Source organism: Cervus canadensis, chromosome 1 (assembly GCF_019320065.1).
Source record: "Cervus canadensis isolate Bull #8, Minnesota chromosome 1, ASM1932006v1, whole genome shotgun sequence".
In the NCBI taxonomy this organism is placed as follows: Eukaryota; Metazoa; Chordata; class Mammalia; order Artiodactyla; family Cervidae; genus Cervus; species Cervus canadensis.
Window position 1 is genome coordinate 1,922,675 of NC_057386.1, and position 20,739 is coordinate 1,943,413.

At 45.1% G+C, this 20,739-nt stretch overlaps 1 protein-coding gene and 1 long non-coding RNA gene across 10 annotated transcripts in view; both read right to left on the minus strand.

Moving 5' to 3' along the window:
* Positions 1-12,004, minus strand: part of ABCA6 (ATP binding cassette subfamily A member 6) — a 60,879-nt gene extending 48,875 nt beyond the window's left edge. For 2 of the 9 annotated variants that reach the window (XM_043447874.1, XM_043447700.1), the window contains exons 1-7: positions 11,845-12,002; positions 11,312-11,395; positions 10,702-10,802; positions 8,421-8,625; positions 6,613-6,774; positions 3,906-4,012; positions 3,303-3,529 (exon numbers count right to left, since the gene is read on the minus strand). In XM_043447874.1, the coding sequence (XP_043303809.1) occupies positions 3,303-3,529; positions 3,906-4,012; positions 6,613-6,774; positions 8,421-8,625; positions 10,702-10,797 (797 nt within the window). In that variant the 5' untranslated portion in view covers positions 10,798-10,802; positions 11,312-11,395; positions 11,845-12,002. Of the gene's footprint in view, positions 1-3,302; positions 3,530-3,905; positions 4,013-6,439; positions 6,462-6,612; positions 6,775-8,420; positions 8,626-10,701; positions 10,803-11,311; positions 11,396-11,844 lie in introns of those variants that run through there. The other 7 variants (XR_006265690.1, XM_043447957.1, XM_043448029.1 and 4 more) reach the window with 7 other exon arrangements.
* A 4,157-nt stretch (positions 12,005-16,161) lies between these two features.
* LOC122428500 lies at positions 16,162-17,127 on the minus strand. Its single transcript, XR_006265746.1, has 3 exons — positions 16,738-17,127; positions 16,392-16,504; positions 16,162-16,288 (listed from the first exon to the last, which is right to left on the minus strand). It is a non-coding gene; the product is annotated as an uncharacterized LOC122428500 (long non-coding RNA).
* Positions 17,128-20,739: the final 3,612 nt, after the last annotated feature.

Here is a 20,739-nt window from a genome sequence, read left to right on the forward strand (position 1 = left end):
TATTTGTAAGGCCTTCTCAGACAGCCACCTTGCTTTTTTGCATTTCTTTTTCTTGGGGATGGTCTTGATTCCTGTCTCCTGTACAATGTCACAAACCTCTGTCCATAGTTCATCAGGTTCTCTGTGTATCAGAGCATGTTTAATTACTGCATATTTGACTTGTTTTTGAACTTCTATGTCATTACAAGGATTCGGACTGTGCTAGACAATCAGCATTTTCGGAGAGGCACGCCTCATTCTACTGAATCCACTTCCTGAGTGTAGAAGGGAACTGCTCTAGGCAGGAACTGAAAAGCCATAGGGTGTGGGGACTATGCATGAAGGAAGTTAAACCTTTCTAGAAAAGGAATCTATAGCAAGGAGTTGTGGGTGGAGTTGGGGGGGATGTTAATATATCTACGAAAAACTTCATGATAAAACGAAGCAATTTCAGAGATCACTAGAATAAATATTGACTGCATTTCACATTTATTGCCTTTGTAAAAGAAAAAAAAAGTGGGAGTGTTGTAAAACTTATTACCACTAGACATTCTGTTCTTAAGAACATTTCAGATTTTTCTTTTCCTTGTTAGTTTTAGGAACATATATCCATTTTGCAAAATTTTAGGTTACATGCATACTAATTTACCCTGGGAATGAATCCAGGTCTAAATAACCAGTACCTTCCTGCTTTTAGTCTAGAGTTGGCTTGTGCCTCCCCGTCCTAAAGCGGCTGCAGGGAACCATTATCTGCACAGAGTTCCTCTCTCTGTTTCCTCCTGACAAACACCGTTTACTACTTTGTATTTCCCAAGGTGTCATTGAACAACCGCTACTTTCCTTTTTAAATTTCAAGACCCACTCTCCCCTTTTACTATTTCATAATTCAGTTATATTAGAATTAAAACTCTTACTGTTAAAAAAATATACTTCATAGGAAACTTTAAATTTCCTAGACCTTAATTTTATTTCAGCTAATAAGTGTCTTGTAAAGAGCTGTCCAATAAGTAGTCCTTCATCCATTCCAGATAAGTACTATACCCATAAACAGCATTTTGTTGCTATGGGGAGTATACAGAGAAATATCTCCCAGGACTCAACACTGAAAAATGCTGAATTTCCTTTAGGGTAAAGCAAACAGATTATTTTTCTTTTCCTAGACAGTATGAATTTTGTAACTGATGTTATCACAGAATTCTCTAAGAGCCTTGGCCTCTTAGAGGTTTAGAGATTATATTCACTCGTTAAGTCGTGTCTAGCTCTTCATGACCTCATGTAGCACACCAGGCTTCCATGTCCTTCACCATCTCCCAGAGGCTGTTCAAACTAATGTCTATTGATTCAGTGATGCCATCCAACCATCTCGTCCTCTGTCATCCCCTCTCCTCCTGCCTCAATCTTTTAAAGCATCAGGGTCTTTTCAAATGAGCCAGCTCTTCGCATCAGGTGGCCGAAGTATTAGAGCTTCAGCTTCAGCACCAGTCCTTCCAATGAATATTCACGACTGATTTCCTTTAGGATGGACTGGTTCGATCTCCTTGCTGTCTAAGGGACTTTCAAGAGTCTTCTCCAGCACCAGTTCAAAAGTATCAATTCTTAGGTGCTCAGCCTTCTTTATGGTCCAACTCTCACATCTGTACATGAATACCGAAGAATCCATAGCTTTGACTATATGGACCTTTGTCGGCAAAGTGATGTCTCTGCTTTTTAATATGCAGATTGTATGATTTGCATATTTATCTGTTAATCTTACCTACTCATTATTTTGCTAAACCTTTGTTTCTACTCCTCAATTATTATTTGCTATTATAATATATACACACATAGAGACATGCATACATATATGATAATCATGTTGAAATATAAATTTTAAAATCACATTAAATCATTTGTGAAATGGGGTAGGATATGATATATCAATGTAAGAAGCAAGTGCTCTTACCAAGTGCTTCCTACCTGCCAGCCTCTGGACTGGGCACCCTTACAGGCAATCTCAACTCCAATATACGGCATTTAGTTGCTCAAAAAAATAGATCCTTGGTACTCAATCTCTGAACAGAAACTAGCCATTATAGGCCTACACTTTCTTCAACAGGAGGAAGTGGGGAGAAACTCAGTGATAACCCTGGGTGGGCCAGGCAGGAGGGCACTGGAAAAGATGCTCAGCGTCACTCGTTATCGGAGGAAGGCAAATCAAAACCAGAATGAGGCAGCACCTCCCACTGGTCAGAACAGCCATCCTCAAAGCGTCCACACACAATAAACGCTGGAGAGGGTGTGGAGAAAAGGGCCCCCTCCTACCCTTCTCACAGGCATGTCGGGCGGTGCAGCCAGCACGGAGGGCAGTGTGGAGATTCCTTTTAAACAGCTAAAAATGGAACTCCCATACGGTCCTGCAACGCCACTCCTGGGCGCACCTCCAGAGACAACAGACAATGATCCATGCACCCCTGGGTTCACAGTATCCAGGAAATGGAAGCAACCTAGGTGCCCATCAGCAGAGGAACAGATGAAGAACGTGTGGCACGTATACACCATGAAACATACTCAGTTATATAAAAAGAAGGAAATCATGCCATTTGCAGCAACATGATGGGCCTAGAGATCATCACACTGAGTGAAGTAAGTCAGAGAGGGAAAGACAAAGAACATATGATATTGCTTATATGTGGGATCTAAAAACAAATGGTACAAATGAACTTATTTACAAAACAGAAAGACTCACAGACATAGAAAACAAACTTATGGTCACCAGAGGGGAAGGCAGATGGCGGGGAAGAGAGAAGTTGGGAGACTGGGGTTGACATATATGCACTATATATAAAATAGGCCGCTGATAAGGACCCTCTGTACAGCACAGGAAACTCTACCCAAGACTCTGTAATGGCCTATATTGGAAAAGAATCTAAACAAGAGTGGATCTGTGTTCATGTGTAATTTGATGCACCGTGTGGTACTGCAGAAACTAACACAGCACTATAAATCAACTACACTCCAATGAAAGTTTTTTAAAGATTAGACCACCTGGTCTGGTACACGTCTTCCTTCTGCCACTGGGTAATTCTTTTTTATTCTCTGTGATCTTAATGGTACCTCTAGCATAACGTTGGCTTAATATATGATGGCACTGAAAAACGGCCCAGAAAATTATAATCACTACCGTGCATAGCAAAATTTAATAAGAACTAAATAAAAAAGTCACAACAACAACACAGTAGGCAAGGCATCAAGTTTAAGTTGCGGTGTTCTAAAATAGTAATACTTTTCCATTGCTTCGGAATTTCTCTGTTTATTCACTTGCACTACTTGAATTAGTCACTCACCAGAAGGCTGAATCCTGCAGACCCATCAAGTTCATCAAATCCTTGTACTTTTTTCTCTCTCTTGTCACATTGAGTGATAGGAAATATATAAATGGGGAGAAGTAAAGCAAGCAGTAAAAAATGAACATCTCATTTTGAAGGTTCTCCTTAAAGATAAAGGGTAGCGTCTTCATATTTATAGCAGTAACTGACATCAACTCCTCCATCACAGAGTGATTTGTTGTCGTCTAAAGAAGAATTCAAATGAACAAAATCATTAAAGTATAGACACTGCTGAGATCTGAATAAACTATGGAGCTTGTGCCCCGGTACATTTCCTGTTTTGTGAACATACTGTTCTGTGGTTATGCAAGATGTTACTTTTAGGAGAAACTAGATGAAGAATAGGTGGGTGCCTCCCTGTATATTGTTTTTGAAACTTTCTAAAACTACTTGAAAATTTAAAGTTAAAAACAAAATGTACTCCTTCACCTAAATGTCAATTTTACCATTTGGATACACAGTTCATTATATAAACACATGAAGCCCTGAGTAGACACCATCTTTTACCAAACCTTGATGCCTCTGGAATTAGCTCACTTCAATTATTAGGACTTTTCTTACTTGTATAATAGCAGCATTAATGGCAGCTTGTAAAGGCACGAATCCTCCTTTCCAGTATTTCTCCAGTGCACAGGAAGAGTCATTAATATTTGTACCCCGGCAGTAAGCTATAATCACACACAAAGAAAGAAGAACCAACGTTATGGAAGGAAAAGTCACTAGTATCTGTACTCTAGCAATGAGCTAAGGAAATGGCAACCCACTCCAGTGTTCTTGCCTGAAGAATCCCATGGACGGAGGAGCCTGGTGGGCTACAGTCCATGGGGTCGCAAGAGTCGGGCACAACTGAGCGAAATGAGAAGGAGGGGGAGCGATAAGCTGTTAGCTCAAAAAAATAAATAAATAAAAGGAAAAAGCAGAACCAACAGTATGGGAGTAGGGCGATTGGAAAATAAGATACAAGAATCCAAGAGAAAATGCTCTAGAGGAGCCTTCACCAGGCAGGACTTTTTTTGGTTTTTCTTTTTTTAATTAATTAATTTATTTTAACTGGAGGCTGATTACTTTACAGTATTGTAGTGGTTTTTTTGCCATGCATACACATGAATCAGCCATGGGTGTACATGTGTCCCCCATCCTGAGTGGGAATGCAAACTAGTGCAGCCACTATGGAGAACAGTGTGGAGATTCCTTAAAAAACTGGAAATAGAACTGCCATACGACCCAGCAATCCTACTGCTGGGCATCCACACCGAGGAAACCAGAATTGAAAGAGCCACGTGTACCCCAGTGTTCAACAGGCAGGACTTCTAACCAAAGGAAAGAGGAGCAGATGAAAGTTCTGAAGAAGGCCACTTCACTCGTGGAGACCGTGGCATGCACAGGCTGTCTCAGAAAACAAAAGGAGGACGGAAGCGAACACTCTGCCTGGCCCATCCTGGGCACCTCGCTCTGGCTCCAGACGCCAAAGGCGCTGCAGCACCAGCACTGGCTTTGTGCCCAAACGCTCTCCCTGCAGGAGGGCCACGGCCACTCGCTCCTTTCCTTCTGGTCTCTCCACAAAGGTGAACTCGGCACACGGGCCTTTCCTGGCCCCCAGAACTAGCACATCTGCACTGCGGTCTGGGCAACGCGTGGAGCTTAAATCACGGTGTTCTGAAGCAGTAAGGCTCCCCATGCTTCAGAATTCCTCTGTTTATTCACTGCTTGTAACAGTCACTCACCGGAGGCTGAACCTGGCAGACCCATCGTGGCCGTCAAACCCTACACTTTGCTCTCTCTTCTGTAACACTGAGCGCCAGGAAATATATAAGTGGGGAGAAGCAAAGCAAGCGCTGAGAAAGGAAGTCTCATTTTGAAACATTACTAGTACATTTCACCCATTCTCCCTGAGGGGCTAAATCTGGAGGTCTCCCTCAGGTCGCGAAATCTAACGGCGCCTGCCCCGATCGAAGCGCCTGATGCCTCTGCGCCGCCTCAGCCCTCAGCAGGGCCAGCCTCAGCCCTCAGCAGGGCCACCTCAGCCCTCGGGCAGGGCCGCCTCAGCCCTCGGGCAGCGCCAGCCTCAGCCCTCGGCAGGGCCAGCCTCAGCCCTCGGGCAGGGCCGCCTCAGCCCTCGGGCAGCGCCAGCCTCAGCCCTCGGCAGCTCCAGCCTCAGCCCTCGGCAGCGCCAGCCTCAGCCCTCGGCAGGGCCAGCCTCAGCCCTCGGGCAGCTCCAGCCTCAGCCCTCGGCAGGGCCAGCCTCAGCCCTCGGGCAGGGCCGCCTCAGCCCTCGGCAGGGCCAGCCTCAGCCCTCGGCAGGGCCAGCCTCAGCCCTCGGAGCGCCAGCCTCACCTCGGCAGCGCCAGCCTCAGCCCTCGGCAGCGCAGCCTCAGCCCTCGGCAGCCGCTCAGCCCTCAGCCCTCGGGCAGGGCCGCCTCAGCCCTCGGGCAGCGCCAGCCTCAGCCCTCGGGCAGGGCCGCCTCAGCCCTCGGGCAGGGCCGCCTCAGCCCTCGGCAGGGCCAGCCTCAGCCCTCGGCAGCGCCAGCCTCAGCCCTCGGCAGCGCCAGCCTCAGCCCTCGGCAGGGCCAGCCTCAGCCCTCGGCAGGGCCGCCTCAGCCCTCGGGCAGCGCCAGCCTCAGCCCTCGGGCAGGGCCGCCTCAGCCCTCGGGCAGCGCCAGCCTCAGCCCTCAGCAGGGCCGCCTCAGCCCTCGGGCAGCGCCAGCCTCCTCCTCCCAGCGCGCCCCGTCTGCGCGCTCTGCCCACTTACACGGGACTGCACCTCCGCCGCGCTGAGCACCGCCTGCTCCTTCCCGCCCCAGCGCCCGGTCCACAGCCCCCTTCACTCTCTGGAAGGCGAGGACCCCGGCTCCCCACACACGCCTCCCGGCCGCGGTTCACGTCTCCAGGCAGCGCTTCTCTCATCACAGGGCGTCTCGGGAGCCCCGGTCTAAGTGCCCCGAGCACCTCTCCTCGCGCTGGTCATTAACTGCTCGCCGGCGGCCTGTCCTGCTAACCTTGGACGCGCACCTGAGGCTGGGACCTCAGTCTCGATGGCCCCTGCACCCTTTCCAACATGCCCTTGGGAATTCACTAGTATCTGCTGGATGACTCACTGGGGTTTTGAGAGCCGTCCTCCAGGGGAAGAGACGAGCTTGGAACAGGGTCAGCAGGGGGTGTCGTCTCTTTAATCTGGTGCTAGCGCGAGCACCTCTGCCGCCCGTCCCATCCTAGTGCTTGTGTTAAAAACATGAAAAATGCAACAGTAACACTTTATATGGAAAGTCACCTGTCAAAAAATCCTCCTTCAAAATTGGAACGTAATATCTGTGATAAAATTTGAACTTGTAAGAGAAAGAATCATTAAAGATGACTCCCACACTGTATGAGAAAGTGTCTAGCATTATTTCATCCATGGCTTTCTCATCTGGTGCCCCAATGATTCTTCTTCCTGTGAATTGTATGGTAAAAAAAAAAAGACACAGAGGACTGTTAGAGTTTCACCAAAACAGAATGTGATATTCAACTTTGCCATCACCTGTTTTCCATTGGAATCAACTAAAATCATTCTACCTTTAAATTAAATTTATCCCAAAAGGCAAAAACAAAAAAGGAATTTTTTGTTGTCATTTTAGATTCTAGAATCGGGAGATATGCATGAGAATTAACTTCTTTCCTTCATAATGGCAGGCATTAAGGCAAATTTTAGGTGTATAAAATGATTATGCCAAGAAATAAGTATGTATTAGAGAATAGGGGTACAGAAATATAGGTAACTGAAGCAGCTATTATGTGGTCAGAGGACTCCAGACTTCAGCTTCACTAAGCAGACGGACTTCACATGGTCATTGCCGTCTACAGGGACCAAGAGCACAGTGTGACTAACAGCAAGCGGCGCTGCCTGTGCAAACCCAGAATTTAAGAGTCGAGAGCCAGGCTGCAGCCAGCCCGCCCACGAGTGAGAGGCACATTTTGGTTCTATTAGTTACGCAGAGGCCTCCTTTAGGACGAAAGCCCTGAGGGACATCCCTGGCAGTCCAGTGGTGAGGGCTCTGTGCTTCCACTCAAGGGCATGGGCTTGATCCCTGGCTGGGAACTAAGATCCCGCAAGCTGCATGGTGTAGCCAAACAGCAAAAATCTAGAATGAAGGACTTTAAAGATGTTCATAATTTATACCATATGCAGACAGAATATCCTTAGATCATTCACCCTTAATTTTCATAGTTCTGAAATTAATGTTGTAATAACCATACCTAATTTTTATTTATATGGTTTTTCCTAAATTATAAATATTAATCATTATATTTCTATGTTAAAAACACCCACACTCACCAATAACATATTCCTCCTAGGCAGTATTCTGCAAATCTGAAATTATAAAACTATTCCTTTATTTAAATTCCAATAGAAATGGAGGCCTCCCCAAAGTAGACCCTCATCAAGCCAGAAGGGTTTCAAAGGTTAATAGTTAAGGCTAAACAAGAGGAAAGAACTGACAAAGTTCTGCTATCTTGCTGTCTAGATAATTAACGTCATAGTTAACAGTGACTTCAAATAAAAAACGCATACATTTTATAAAAAACATAAAGAAGATGTGGTACATATATACAATGGAATGCAGGTCAGCCATAAAAAGAACGAATGCCGTTTGCAGCAACGTGAATGCAGAGATGATCCTATTAAGTGAGTCAGGAAGAGAAAGACATACACCATATGATATCACTTATATGTGGAATCAAAAAAAGGACACAAGTGAACCTATCTATGAAGCAGAAACTGACTCTCAGACGTAGCAAGCAGACCTGTGGCCGCTAAGGAGGAAGGTGTTGGAGCAGAGACAGACAGGGAGTTCGGGATTAACAGACACAACTTTCATATATAGGATGGATATGCAACAAGGTCCTACTCTATTGCTATATTCAAAATCCTGTGATAAACCATAATGGAAAGGACTAGAAAAAAGGAATGATTATATGTGTATAACGGAGTCACTGTGCGGTACAGCAGAGGTTGTCACAACACTGTAAACCAACTGTACTTCAATAAAAAATAAAAGAATAAAACCAGTAATAGTTTTTGGCCATTAGCACACCTACCTTTCATAACGGGAGCACATGCTGTCTTATTCATTATCTGCTGGGTCAAGTTGGAGACTGGTGTGTACACAACATCCATAAAAGACCTGTTATATTTATCTACTCTTCCCAGGTTCTGGGGAGGCATTCCAGGAAAACGGACATTTTTATTTAAATGTGAAAATATGCACATGTAAAGTGCTAACAGTATCAGGAACCCCCATTCCTATGTTAAAAAAGAGAGAGAACAAATTTAGATTGTATTCCCTTAAGGAGCTCAGTCAACATAAGAGAACAATTGAAGACAAATTCCCATTTCACCACGTAGTTGGGTTCTCTCTGCTGCGGCTCTTCAGAGCAATGGGACCCAACAGGTCACTCTCTAACGCTGGAACTAAACTTCTGCATTAAATCACGAACTACTGCGGAAGTCACTCCAGAGCCCCCCAGGATGGCGAACAGGCCCAACAGTCCTTATATGCACGGGCAGTTGGTCCCAGAGTCTATAAGACGCAGGGCACCCCAGAAGGAGTTCAAGATGGCAAAGAGCAACATTCTGCCAGCTGTCGTATCCACGGGCATCCCTGTGGCTCAGTGGTAAAGAATCTGCCTGCCGGGACAAGGAGATACGGGTTTGATCCCTGGGTTCAGACGATCCCCTGGAGAAGGAAATGGCAACCCACTCCAGTACTCTTGCCTGGGAGACCTCACGGACAGAGGAGCCTGGTGGGCTACTGTCCATGGGGGTCGCAGAGTCAGACTTGACTTAGCAACTAAACCATTACCACCACCGCCCTATCCATGAGAAGGGGCGGAGTGGTAGAGACTGTCTAGTGGCTCATCGGTATTCATCATCTCTTCCTGTTTGCCACGATGCTAGATGGCCTTCCCAAAGTAAGTGGGACCAAACGCTTGAGTTCTGGCCAGTGGAATGTGGGCAGAGATCCACACCATTTCCAGGCCTGGTTAATGGAGCCCTGCGCAAGCCTCCCTTCTCCCTGTCTCAGTCCTTCCACATCCTGAGGGTCCAGGGAGCACCTCCAGAGTCTTGCGCGATCAGTGGCAGAGTCGCTCGATGAAGGAGCCTGGGGCCTGTGTGTCTGTGTGGGGAGGATCCCTCCACCCACCCAACCCACGTCCTTTTCCCCGACAGCCTTACTTGGACTGCAGAGAGGGACCAACAAACCTCTGTTGCCTTGAGCTGCGGGGCTTTAACGCACACCGGCAATCAGTGGGGTCACGTGGTCATAATTTTTGGAAATAATCTCTGTATATAAAGTTTATGGCCTTGAAAATAAATGCCCCCAATTAAAATTCCTCAGTTTTTGCAGATGCTGTGGTTAGTATTTCTTGACTCTAAAGTTATTACCCATGATAGCAGCTTTAATAGTGGCTATGTGCTCAGTCGCTCAGCCGTGTCTGACTCTTTGTGACCCCAAGGACTGTAGCCCACCAGGCTCCTCTGTCCATGGAATTTCCCAGGCAAGAATACTGGAGTGGGCTGTCACTTCCTTCTCCAGGGGATCTTCCCGACCCAGGGATTGAACCTGTGTCTCCTGCATCTGCAGGCAGATTCTTTATTACTGAGGCACCTAGGAAGCTCAATAATTGCTTATACTCTAATTACCACATAATTAGATTTTAGTTACTTTCCTTTTTTAAAAAAATATGAGGAAAACTTTGTCTTTGCAGTTCTGGGTTATTTTTCAGAGACTATTGTGAGTCTCTCAATTCCAATAACTAGAGAGAAATCCAAAGTTAATAAAGGCAGTTTTCACAGATACAGAGAACAAGCTGGTGGTTTCCAGTGGGGAGAGGGAAGGGGGTAGGAGCAATACAGGGGTGAGAGGAAAAAAAGGGTTATTATAGGAGCCAACTCATTGGAAAAGACCCTGATGCTGGGAATGATTGAAGGCAGAAGGAGAAGGGGCAACTGAGGATGAGATGGTTAGATAGCATCACTGACTCGATGTACAAGAATCTGAGCAAACTCCGGGAAGTGGTGAAGGGCAGGGAAGCCATGCTACAGTCCACAGGGTCGCAAAGAGTCAGACACAACTTAGTAACTGAACAACAACAAATAGGATTACATGAAATTGTGTGTGTGAACCTTTTGAAAATTGTAAAGCCCTATAGAATTTAAAGAATCTTTCATTCAATAAAATGAAATACATCCTTATAGCTCCTCAAAAAAACAAAATAAAATAAATGCAGTCTGCTACTTAAAATATAAGAGAACCATGAGGCAATGAAATAAAAGAATACTGCTAACTGTGAAAAGAATCAAAACGGTCAAACATACCAGCAAGTTCTCTCTTTTCATCCTCCATTTCTTCAGTAGATTCTTGCACAGAAGTGCTTGAGTTTGCTGGTATACACTTTTCTGTTTCATATGCATTTAGCCTGTTCATTAAATAAAGAGAAAGTAGACATGGTGGAGGATAAGCTAGAAAAATAAGTGTAATAAGAAAAAAGCCTTGGTCACATTTTGAGGGAAAATATTTCCTACCTTTAGGAACTGAAAAAAAAGGGATTTAAAATATTAGTTCAATAATCATGATTATAAAATTTTACATCAAATATATGCTGTTTGGGAGATGAGTACTGGTAAAGAAGTAGAGAGGACCATTTACACAATTTTACAGTAACATTGAAACACTGGAAAACATAGAATAAAATTCTGAACCTGTAAGATACTTCCCATTTTGACATTTTATAAAAGAAATTCAATTATATGAATAGAATAATTGAATAGTATCTCATCTGACTCATAATTTTTGTTCTTTACTTTTGAAAAGAAATTCCAGAGCTAATTAAACTAGCATAAAAATTCTGATAACTTAAATTCATCTAAATAATTAATTATGTCCATTAGAAGCAATCCCAAGGAAGCACTTTCTTTTGATATTTACCTTCCTGATTGAACCGAGCAACTTTTATCCAAAGAGTTAGGCCATGGAATAATTATCCAGACTCAAATGACTTGAAACTTGATTCTGATAAACAGGAAGCATAAAACAATTTACCTCAATTTTCAGAATTCAAAAGTCCTTGAATAACTGAGGAAAAAAAATACTACAAAGTAAATGGAAAAAAGAAAGAGAGAAAGAGAAAAAAAAAAAAAAAAAACAGAGAGAAAGAGGAAAGAAATCACACAGGAAAGTAATTTTGCCCAAATGTTTGCAAATAAAATGTCTTTCAGTTTTCATATCGAAATACTCTAGATGAGTCTCCCTTAGCTGGTACAGAAGCAAATTCTACTGTTTTCCTATGTTCTATTACATTATCTACCCAACGAAAGTTGGCTGGGAAAAAACAAACATTTTGTCGTTAGGTCTTTAGTAAAGAACACACCAAGTATTTGGAAACATCTGGAAAATAGATTGATTTTCACAGCGTCCACCCGAATATTTGTCACAGCACAACAAAACGGAGCTCTACTTACTGTCAGGATAATGAGAGAAAAAGTGCCCTGGAAACAGGGTCAAAGCACAGCTCTTTTTGCCTGAGGCAGCAATGAAATGTCCTTGTGGCCACCTCTTCCTATATTCCTTCAGTGAAGGCTCACTCCCAGCAGCTCTCACCGAGGCTGGCTTCTGAGAAGGGGCGGAGCCGGACCAAGCTGCTCATGATGAGCTTGTTTTGTTTTCTGTCTTTTCTTCCCCAAGCCAATTATTCTGCAGGGAAATGACTGTTCCGTGGTTGGTTAGGAATTAAACAAGCCCCCGGTTTGTTCACTTGGCCTTTTAACTCCAGGGATCAGGGGAGATAGTAAACAAGGAAAACAAAATTAGCTCTGCTACTGTGATGAGACCAAGATGGGATAAAAGGCAATGAATGAGTGACTAACCAAACAAAATGGTTAAATTTGTATGAGAAATCTTTGCCATTTTTTTTTCTTCTCACTACTAATGCCTAAACGTGGTTGCCGTTGACATATCTGACTAACACGCACTACAGAACGTTGTTGCACTATAGGAGCTGAGTTGTTTTGTTTTTGTTTTTTCTTTTTCCCTAAAAAAGCTAAGCAATGCATAGTCTGCCTTGGAGAAACATCTAAGTCGGACTAGGGAGGAATTATGAACGAATTCCTTTCTCCTGCTCCTTGCATCATGGATACAGGATTTCATAAGGCATCTGAGCAAAACAAAAGTAAGTGGATTGCTAAGGACTGCAAAAAAAAAATTAGGAAAAGATTCAGGTCAATTTTTGTATGTGAAGACTAGGGGAAAAAACTGAAATGTATTCAGTTCCCGTTGTATCGTCTATCTTTGTAAAGAGTGACAAACTTTTCTTGACCCGCCAAAGTAAACCACTGAGACCAAAGTCTGTGAATTGGGAAATCTCAAATATTTGACATAGCTCCCAAGGCACAGATGTTAATATTCATGAAGCTGAGACATGTTCTGGAGAAAAGAGGTATAATTTTAAAACAAACATTTAAAGTCATGATATTTTGTATAGACATTTCTCTCCTTGGTAATTAGCTCCAGTTTTGAAAATAGTTAACAGTGAAACAGTACGTGTCTTTTACAGTAAAAACTGGCAAAAACATAGAAATGCAGATGTTCTAAATGTCTCAGGGAAGGGGGATGGGGTAGAAGTTTGTCAACACTGTTAAAAGTTTTGTATCAGTGAAAGGTCAATGACTCACAAAAAAATCTAAGTTTCCTTTAAATGGCTTGAAATATATTTTGGATTTTTATTAATTTTGTTCTTACACTTCTTTTAGACCCTATAGTCTCCCTGGTGGCTCAGCTGGTAAAGAATCCACCTGCAATGCGGGAGACCTGGGCTCGATCCCTGAGCTGGGAAGATTCCCTAGAGATGGGAACAGCTACCCACTCCAGTATCCTGGCCTGGAGAATTCCATGGACGGTATAGTCTATGGGGTCACAAAGAGTCGGACATGACTGGGCGACTTTCACTTCACTTCTTACACTTACACTTACAACCACAGTATCAATAATTAGTTACATATATTTTACTAGTTTCACTTCTTATCACTGCTTCTTGAGTGTTCTTTCTATTCCTCTTTCTTGACATCCTTATTCTGATTTATTTTTATTTGGGGCGGGGGTGCTATTTTCCTTACTAAAACCTGAGGCAGTCACCGTCAACACGACCTACTGTGATGAGGAAAGGCCCGACTTCCAGCTAGAAACACATCGAAATAGAGAGTAAAACGTGAAAGTTCAGATATATAACCAAACTTTAAAAAGGAAGAAGAAAAGGCAGAGGAAAATAAGAATCATTGGAAGAAACGGAAAGAAATGGAGGGACATTGTTACAGGCCAAAAATGAGAAGAGAACTTAAAAGTCAACACCGTGAATGCTGCGTCAGAAACGCGAATCCAAAGAGGTGCATCCATACCCCGGGACCTTGACTCTGTCCGTCACAGGTTACAGAGCTGGACCTCGTACCTCTGCGTGAATCTAGACGCTTCACAGGACTGTGCAGTTCTCAACAGGCATTTTATAACAGGGGAAATACAGGGAATAAACAAGAAACGGTATGATATTTTGTGGAATTGATGTGAGTCCTCAGATTAGAAAATCAATGTATCCTATGCAGAACTAAAAACAAACAAAAATTCAGCAACTGTTTTGCTGTGAATTTTCAAAACACGTGCTGTGCTGCGCTAAGTCGCTCCAGTCATGTCCAACTCTTTGTGACCCTGCGGACTACAGCCCACCAGGCTCCTCTGTCCGTGGGGTTCTCCGGGCAAGAATACTGGAGGGGGCTGCCATGCTCTCCTGCAGGGGATCTTCCTGACCCATGAGATTAAAAGATGCTTGCCCCTTGGAAGGGAAGCTGTGACAAACCTAGACAGCATATTAAAAAGCAGAGACATCACTTTGCCAACAAAGGTGTGTATAGTCAAAGCTATGGTTTTTCCAGTAGTCATGTACAGATGTGAGAGTTGGACCATAAAAAAGGCTGAGTGCTGAAGAACTGATGCATTCGAACTGTGGTGCTGGAGAAGACTCTTGAGAGTCCCTTGGAACGCAAGGAGATCAAACCAGTCCATCCTAAAAGAAATCCACCCTGAATATTTATTGGAAGGACTGATGCTGAAGCTGAAGCTCCAATACTTTGGCCACCTGATGCAAAGAGCTGATTCATTTGAAAAGACCCTGATGCTGGGAAAGAATGAAGGCAGGAGGAGAAGGGGACAACAGAGGATGAGATGGTTGTATGGCATCACCGACTCGATGCACATGAGTTTGAGCAAGCTCTGGGAGATAGTGAAGGACAGGGAAGTCTGGCGTGCTGCAGTCCATGGGGTCGCAATGAGTCAGACATGACTTAGCGACCGAACAACAACAATAAAGTATTCATTTACTGTAAACAATTTTGTGAAAGAGGAAGCAGAGCTTTTGGTCCACTACACATTTCTTCAGATCTGCTGAATCCCAGCAATTCAGAATCTTAGAGAATTCTTAGAGATTTAGGAATCTTAAAGATTTCTATGATTTTGTAGAGTTGTAATTGCTAGTTGGGACCACAAATGAACTTGACATGGGAATGGATAATAATAGGAAGTCACGTGTGTATTATGACATTGTTTTCCTCTGAGATTGTTGGGAGGACCCAAAGTTATTCAGGTTACTGTCCTCCACTGGAAATCTCCATTTCACCTAAAAAGCAGCCCTTGTGGGTGGGCAGGCATTTGAATGTGCTTGAATAAGGAAAAGACCCTGATGCTGGGAAGGATTGGGGGCAGGAGGAGAAGGGGACGGCAGAGGATGAGATGGCTGGATGGCATCACCGACTCCATGGACATGGGTTTGAGTAAACTCCAGGAGTTGGTGATGGACGGGGAGGCCTGGAGTGCTGCGATTCATGGGGTCGTAAAGAGCCAGACACGACTGAGCGACTGAACTGACAGACTGAACTGAACAAGGTGGGGCGGGGGCGGCAATGGTGGTGGGACCAGGAGCACAGGTGTGGATCTTGGCCTTATACAGAGGAATGTTATTCCACCACACAAATGGGAATGAAATTCACGTTAATGGGAAGAAAGTCTATGTGCTCTGCTGTGTTTAGTCACTCAGTCGTGTCTGACTCCTTGCAGCCCTATGGACCATAGCCTGTCTGGCTCCTCTGTCCATGGAATTCTCCAGGCAAGAATACTGGAGTGGGTTGCCATGCCCTCCTCCACTGGATCTTCCCGACCCAAGGATTGAACCCAGAGTCTCCTGCATTGGAGGTGGGTTCTTTACCATCTGAGCCACCAGGGAAGCCCAGTGAAACCTGGTTGGATGCTGAGGTTGTGAAAGTACATGAAGACATTCTCTTTTAATTGCTTTCATTTCACAGTCAAGAGGAATGCAAGGTCTTCTCCTGAGAGTTTAAGAAAAGAATGACAATCTGAGAAGCAATGTATTTGACTACGGCATTGAGTTGGTTATCCAATTCAGTGAAAGAGTGACTATGTCGGGGATGCAGTAGAGTTGGCAGGCAGAACTATGGCTCCACTTGAAGTCATGTTCATCCACTTACAGTGAGACTTTTTGGGGACTTCCCTGGTGGCCCAGTGGTTAAGAATCTGCCGTGCAAGGCAGGGGACACCAGTTCGATCCCTGGTGGGCAACTAAGATCTCACATGCCGTAGAGCTACAGAGTTCGTGCCCTCCGGAGCCCGTGAGCCACTGTGGAGAACCTACTCACTGCAACCACCGAGCCCAGGCACCTCACCTATAGAAGTCACGCGTGGCAGTGAAAGATCCTGTCTGCTGCAACGAGATGCAACATGGTCAAATGAATGAATGAATAGATAAGTACAAAAAATAGAGTCCTTTTATTCATTTTGTTCATGTACGTCTTCTCCCAGTGCTGATCGCCTTCATACAGGTTTAACCAAAACTGGGGTGTTGCCGGGCAACTGTGATAAAGAGTGAGAGGTCAGGCACTGAAGGTCTATACGAGGAAGGGTCTCCTCACGGAGGACCCCCACATGGAGACGGTTGATACCACTTCTCTCTTACCAGCGTGGTTTGGTCCGCTGGCTCCTAGATTAAGCTTTCAGGTCCACAGCAGAGAGTGTTCTTGGCGTGTTCAGAAAGAGGGTGGACTTTGCGTGGCCTGGCTATAAACAAACCTGAATGAAGCAAAACAAAACACGTGGTCATGACTCACTTTCTAAAGAAGCTTTCGAGTAAACGAGAGCTCAGCAGCTTGGCAGCATGTTACTGCTAGCCACGAGATTTCTGGAATTTTAGCTGCAGCAGTCGCTTTAGCCATTCATCTACTTCTTCCTCTTTTTTGCCTTTTCTCGTACAAGCTTCCACATTTTGCTTAACTGCTTTATGAAGAACATATACAGACACCTACCTGCGGCCCGAATCTCTAGGATCAAGTGTCAGGATTGTAACAGCATTGCCCGAGGACAGACTTTCAGCACGAGGAGCTCGTGTCTGTAAATTTCCCCAGCTGCCAGCGTGTCGGCTCTCACTCAGCCCTCTGGGGGAGCTGGCTGGGCTCGGCACCGCTCCAGGCTGCTGTTATCCTCAGTTTGGGGTCACATGGGGGAGGGACAGCTGCTCGGGGCCCAGCCCGTGAGCCTGACGCGAGGAGATAAGCTAGCCCCGCAGAAGGGGAAACCGGCGTGAGCTCAACGAGCGCTTCTGAGTGTAACTCACGCAGAGTTCAAAACGGCACTTTTTAAGAATGTCCCTGCTTCTGGAGTTTGTGTTCCTCTCTGTAGAGAGCTTTGCTGGCTCTTCTACTAAGGCTCAATCTTTCTCTAGTCAAATTCTCTTCTTCCGGCCAATAACTTTTTCCATATCACACAGAGGTCTAGACCGCTCAGCAGAGCGGTCAGTTGTCATGGACCCTCTTGGAAGCCGATTTGGTCAATGTTACTTTTTTTTTTTTTTTTTGCAGCTTCCATTGTGTCCTATGTGGTCATCACATTGACGGTGTTAACTGATGAGACGATTTTTTTCACTCCGTGTGACCCTCAACCTGGCTCTGAGGAGGGAGAAATACAGTATCATGTCCCTGGGAGAATGAACCTTTTTTCCCTGGACTTCTCTTCAGTGCCAGGTGAGACGTCCCCACAGTTTGCTCATGCCTCCAGGACTCCCCCCTGAGGAGGGAGAACAGAACAGGGGGTTTTCAAATTCCACTCCCTTCCCACCGATCACACTGTTCATCCATCGGAGAGGGCGATCTATGTAAGCCATCTTTTTTGGTTTCTTTTTTTCATTTTATCGATAGCAAATAGAATCAAGGTCTGTGGCTCAGTGGTAAAGAACCTGCCTGCCAATGCAAGAGACTTGAGTTTGATCCCTGGGTCAGGAAGATCCCCTGGGGAAGGAAATGGCAACCCACTCGGTATTCTTGTCTGGAGAATCCCATGGAGAGAGGAGCCTGGCGGGCTGCAGTCTATGAGGTCACAGAGAGTCGGACACGCCTGAGCGTCTAGACAACAACAACAACAAATGCAGTAAAGTGAACTCTGGAAATGGGCACTTGAGCTGTCCTGATTGCCAGCAGCTTCGAATCCCTTCATCGGGAGATTGCTGCTGCAGAGGGGCTGACCTCCATGGCGAGTCGGGCCCCTGGCTGCAGAGTGCCCGAGATACTCAGGGAGCCCCACGTTGAAAGCCCAGGCACGGACAGAACCCCTGACCCAGGCATCCCAGCAACGGACTCCACGGGAGCAGGCAGGTGGTCACCAAAGACCTACGTGCAACTGCCTCAGTTGCAGCATTATTGACAAAAGGGAGGTTTAGAAAGAACCTAAATATCTTTCAATCAATTTTCAACTAAATATTGTGGGTACATCCAAACCCTGAAATAACACACAGGCATCACAATCAATGACATACAAATATAATCAAACGAGGAGGTGTGATGTTCATAGTATGCTGTTAAATAAGACAATTTGAAAACAAGTGACTTGCTAGTATCCTATGTGTATAGGACAGAAAAATGTATTAACTAAGCAAGAGAATGTCCATAGCTTAGACTGCTTTACATTGTATGATTTTTTATAGCAATCATGTATTATGTCAGAATTATTTTAAATTATATTTTAGAAAACAGAAAGGATTAAATGTGCCATTGGAACCATTTTTAAGCGTACAATTCCATGACATTAATCACATTCACAATATTGTGCAACCATCATCCCTATCTGGTTCCAAAACTTTTTCATTATCCAAAACAGGAAATCTGAAACTATAAACTCCCCATTCATCCTGTCCCTAGCCCATGGAACCTTTATTATTCTTTCTACTTCTGTGAATTTGCCTATTCTAGATATTTTCTATAAATGTTCCTATTCATACAATACCTGTGTCTAGTTTATTTCAAGCAAATCTTATACATATATTTTACAACAATTTTTAAAAACCGGATGGACTGCGACATTGAGAATTTCTGGGCAAGAAGTGTCCATTCATTTTGTCTGCAGCCGTCAGTTTTCTCTCTTTGCTGGCGTAGAGCTGCTTTACGACGTCGTGTTAGTTACTGCGGTAGAGAGACGTGAGTGAGCGATGTGAATGCGCGCACCCCCTCCCTCGTGGGGCTCCCTCCCACCCTCGCCCCCAGACGTGTGAGCACCGCCGCGCGTGAAGCAGCCGCGGGAGCCTTCACAGCACCCAGAGCTCAGCTCAGCACTCCGTGGAGACCGTGAGCATTTTCAGTCCCATCCAGAGCTATCCCGTGCGTCATCCAAGGCACTGGCTTCTGTACTCAACCCATCAGCATCTGCTCTGCTTCTAACGCCATGTGTTACGAACATCTGGGTGTTGGCGACGCCCGTGAGCTCTGCCTCCGGCCAGCCTGCCATCTCTCTGCTGCCTCTGATGCTTTCCAGGGTGGCCTCTGTGTCGGTCGGCTCTCCTGCCGCTTTGGGAACAAGCCACATTTTGCACAGACCTTGTTGTGTGCCTGACCTTGTTGTCTGTCTGATCTCCTGTTCTTCCCAGCTGTTCCACTGGCCCCTTTTAGACTGACTTCCACCAGGTTTATTGAGATATAACCGACATAAAGCATTGTGTAAGTTTTTAAGATACACAAAGTGTTGATCTGATACACTCCTATATCGCAAAATGATGACGTGTGTTAGGGAACACAACGTCATGCAATTGCCAAGACATCACATAATTACCATTTCTTTTCTGTGGTGAGACTGTTTAGGATTTACCCTCTTAGCAACTGTCAAGAATGTAATATTGTTAACGAAGTTCATCCTCATGCATATTAGATCCCCAGGAGTATTCATTTATCACTTGAAGTTTACATCCTTTGACCAGTGTCTCCACATTTCTCCCACCCTCCACCCCGGAGACCACGGCTCTACGGCTTCTGAGTTTGGCTTCCCTAGACTCCACACTTCAGTGAGATCATACAATTTTGTCTTTCTCTAAGTTCACAGGATGATGCCCTCAAGGTCCTTCCACGCTGTCACCCATGGCAGGATATCCCGCTTTCTTGTGGTTGAGTAGTGTTCCTGTGTGTGTGTGTGTGTGTGTGTGTGTGTGTGTGTGTGAGACCTTCTTTATCTGCCAAAGGACACTCAGGTGGTTGCCTCATCATTGCTCTTGTGAATGACGCTGCAGTGAATGGGGAAGGGCAGATACCTCTTCAATATCCTGTTTTCAGTTCCTTTGGATATATAACCTCTGGGGGGCTTGCCGGATCACACGATTGTTCCATTTCTAGCTTTTCAAGGACACCCCATCCTGTTTTTCACAGCAGCTGCACCCGCTGCCACCCCACCACAGCACACAGGTGTTCCTGTCTCTCCACACCCTCGCCAACACGTGCTATCTCGTGTTTCTGATGACACGGGTTGACTTTTTCAGTTGGGATTCCTGGACCACATGGATAGAATTCTTGTCCTGCCACTAAAGCACAGCTCAGACTTTTTTCCAAGCCAGTGTCTGGACCAGCTTCCCAGGAAGTGGGTGTCTCCTGCCCCAGCCTGAGCGGCCTTCCACAGGAGCCAGCTTCATGCAGAATCGTTGTCCTAAATCCTTGCTTCTCACCCACAATAAACCACCGCACCTCAGGTGGGCACACACATCCCATTTGCACTCTTAGGGGTTGATATCTGGGTTCAGTATGATGCTGGGCCCCTGCGACTCAGGCTGAAGCTTATGGAACTTAAGGCATTGAAGTAGTTTTGTCTTATTTTACCTGAAATTTCATGCATCTGCAACGGGAGGGAGGGCTGTGTGGAAGGACACACTCTATGCAGGAGTCAAACTCCGATGGGTTTCATTGAACACAATGAACGCAGAGCTTCACAGCTGCTTCAGGGGGAACTGCCCTCTGGAGGGACGAGGCCAGGGCACTTCTTTTTTAAAAAAGATCTATTTA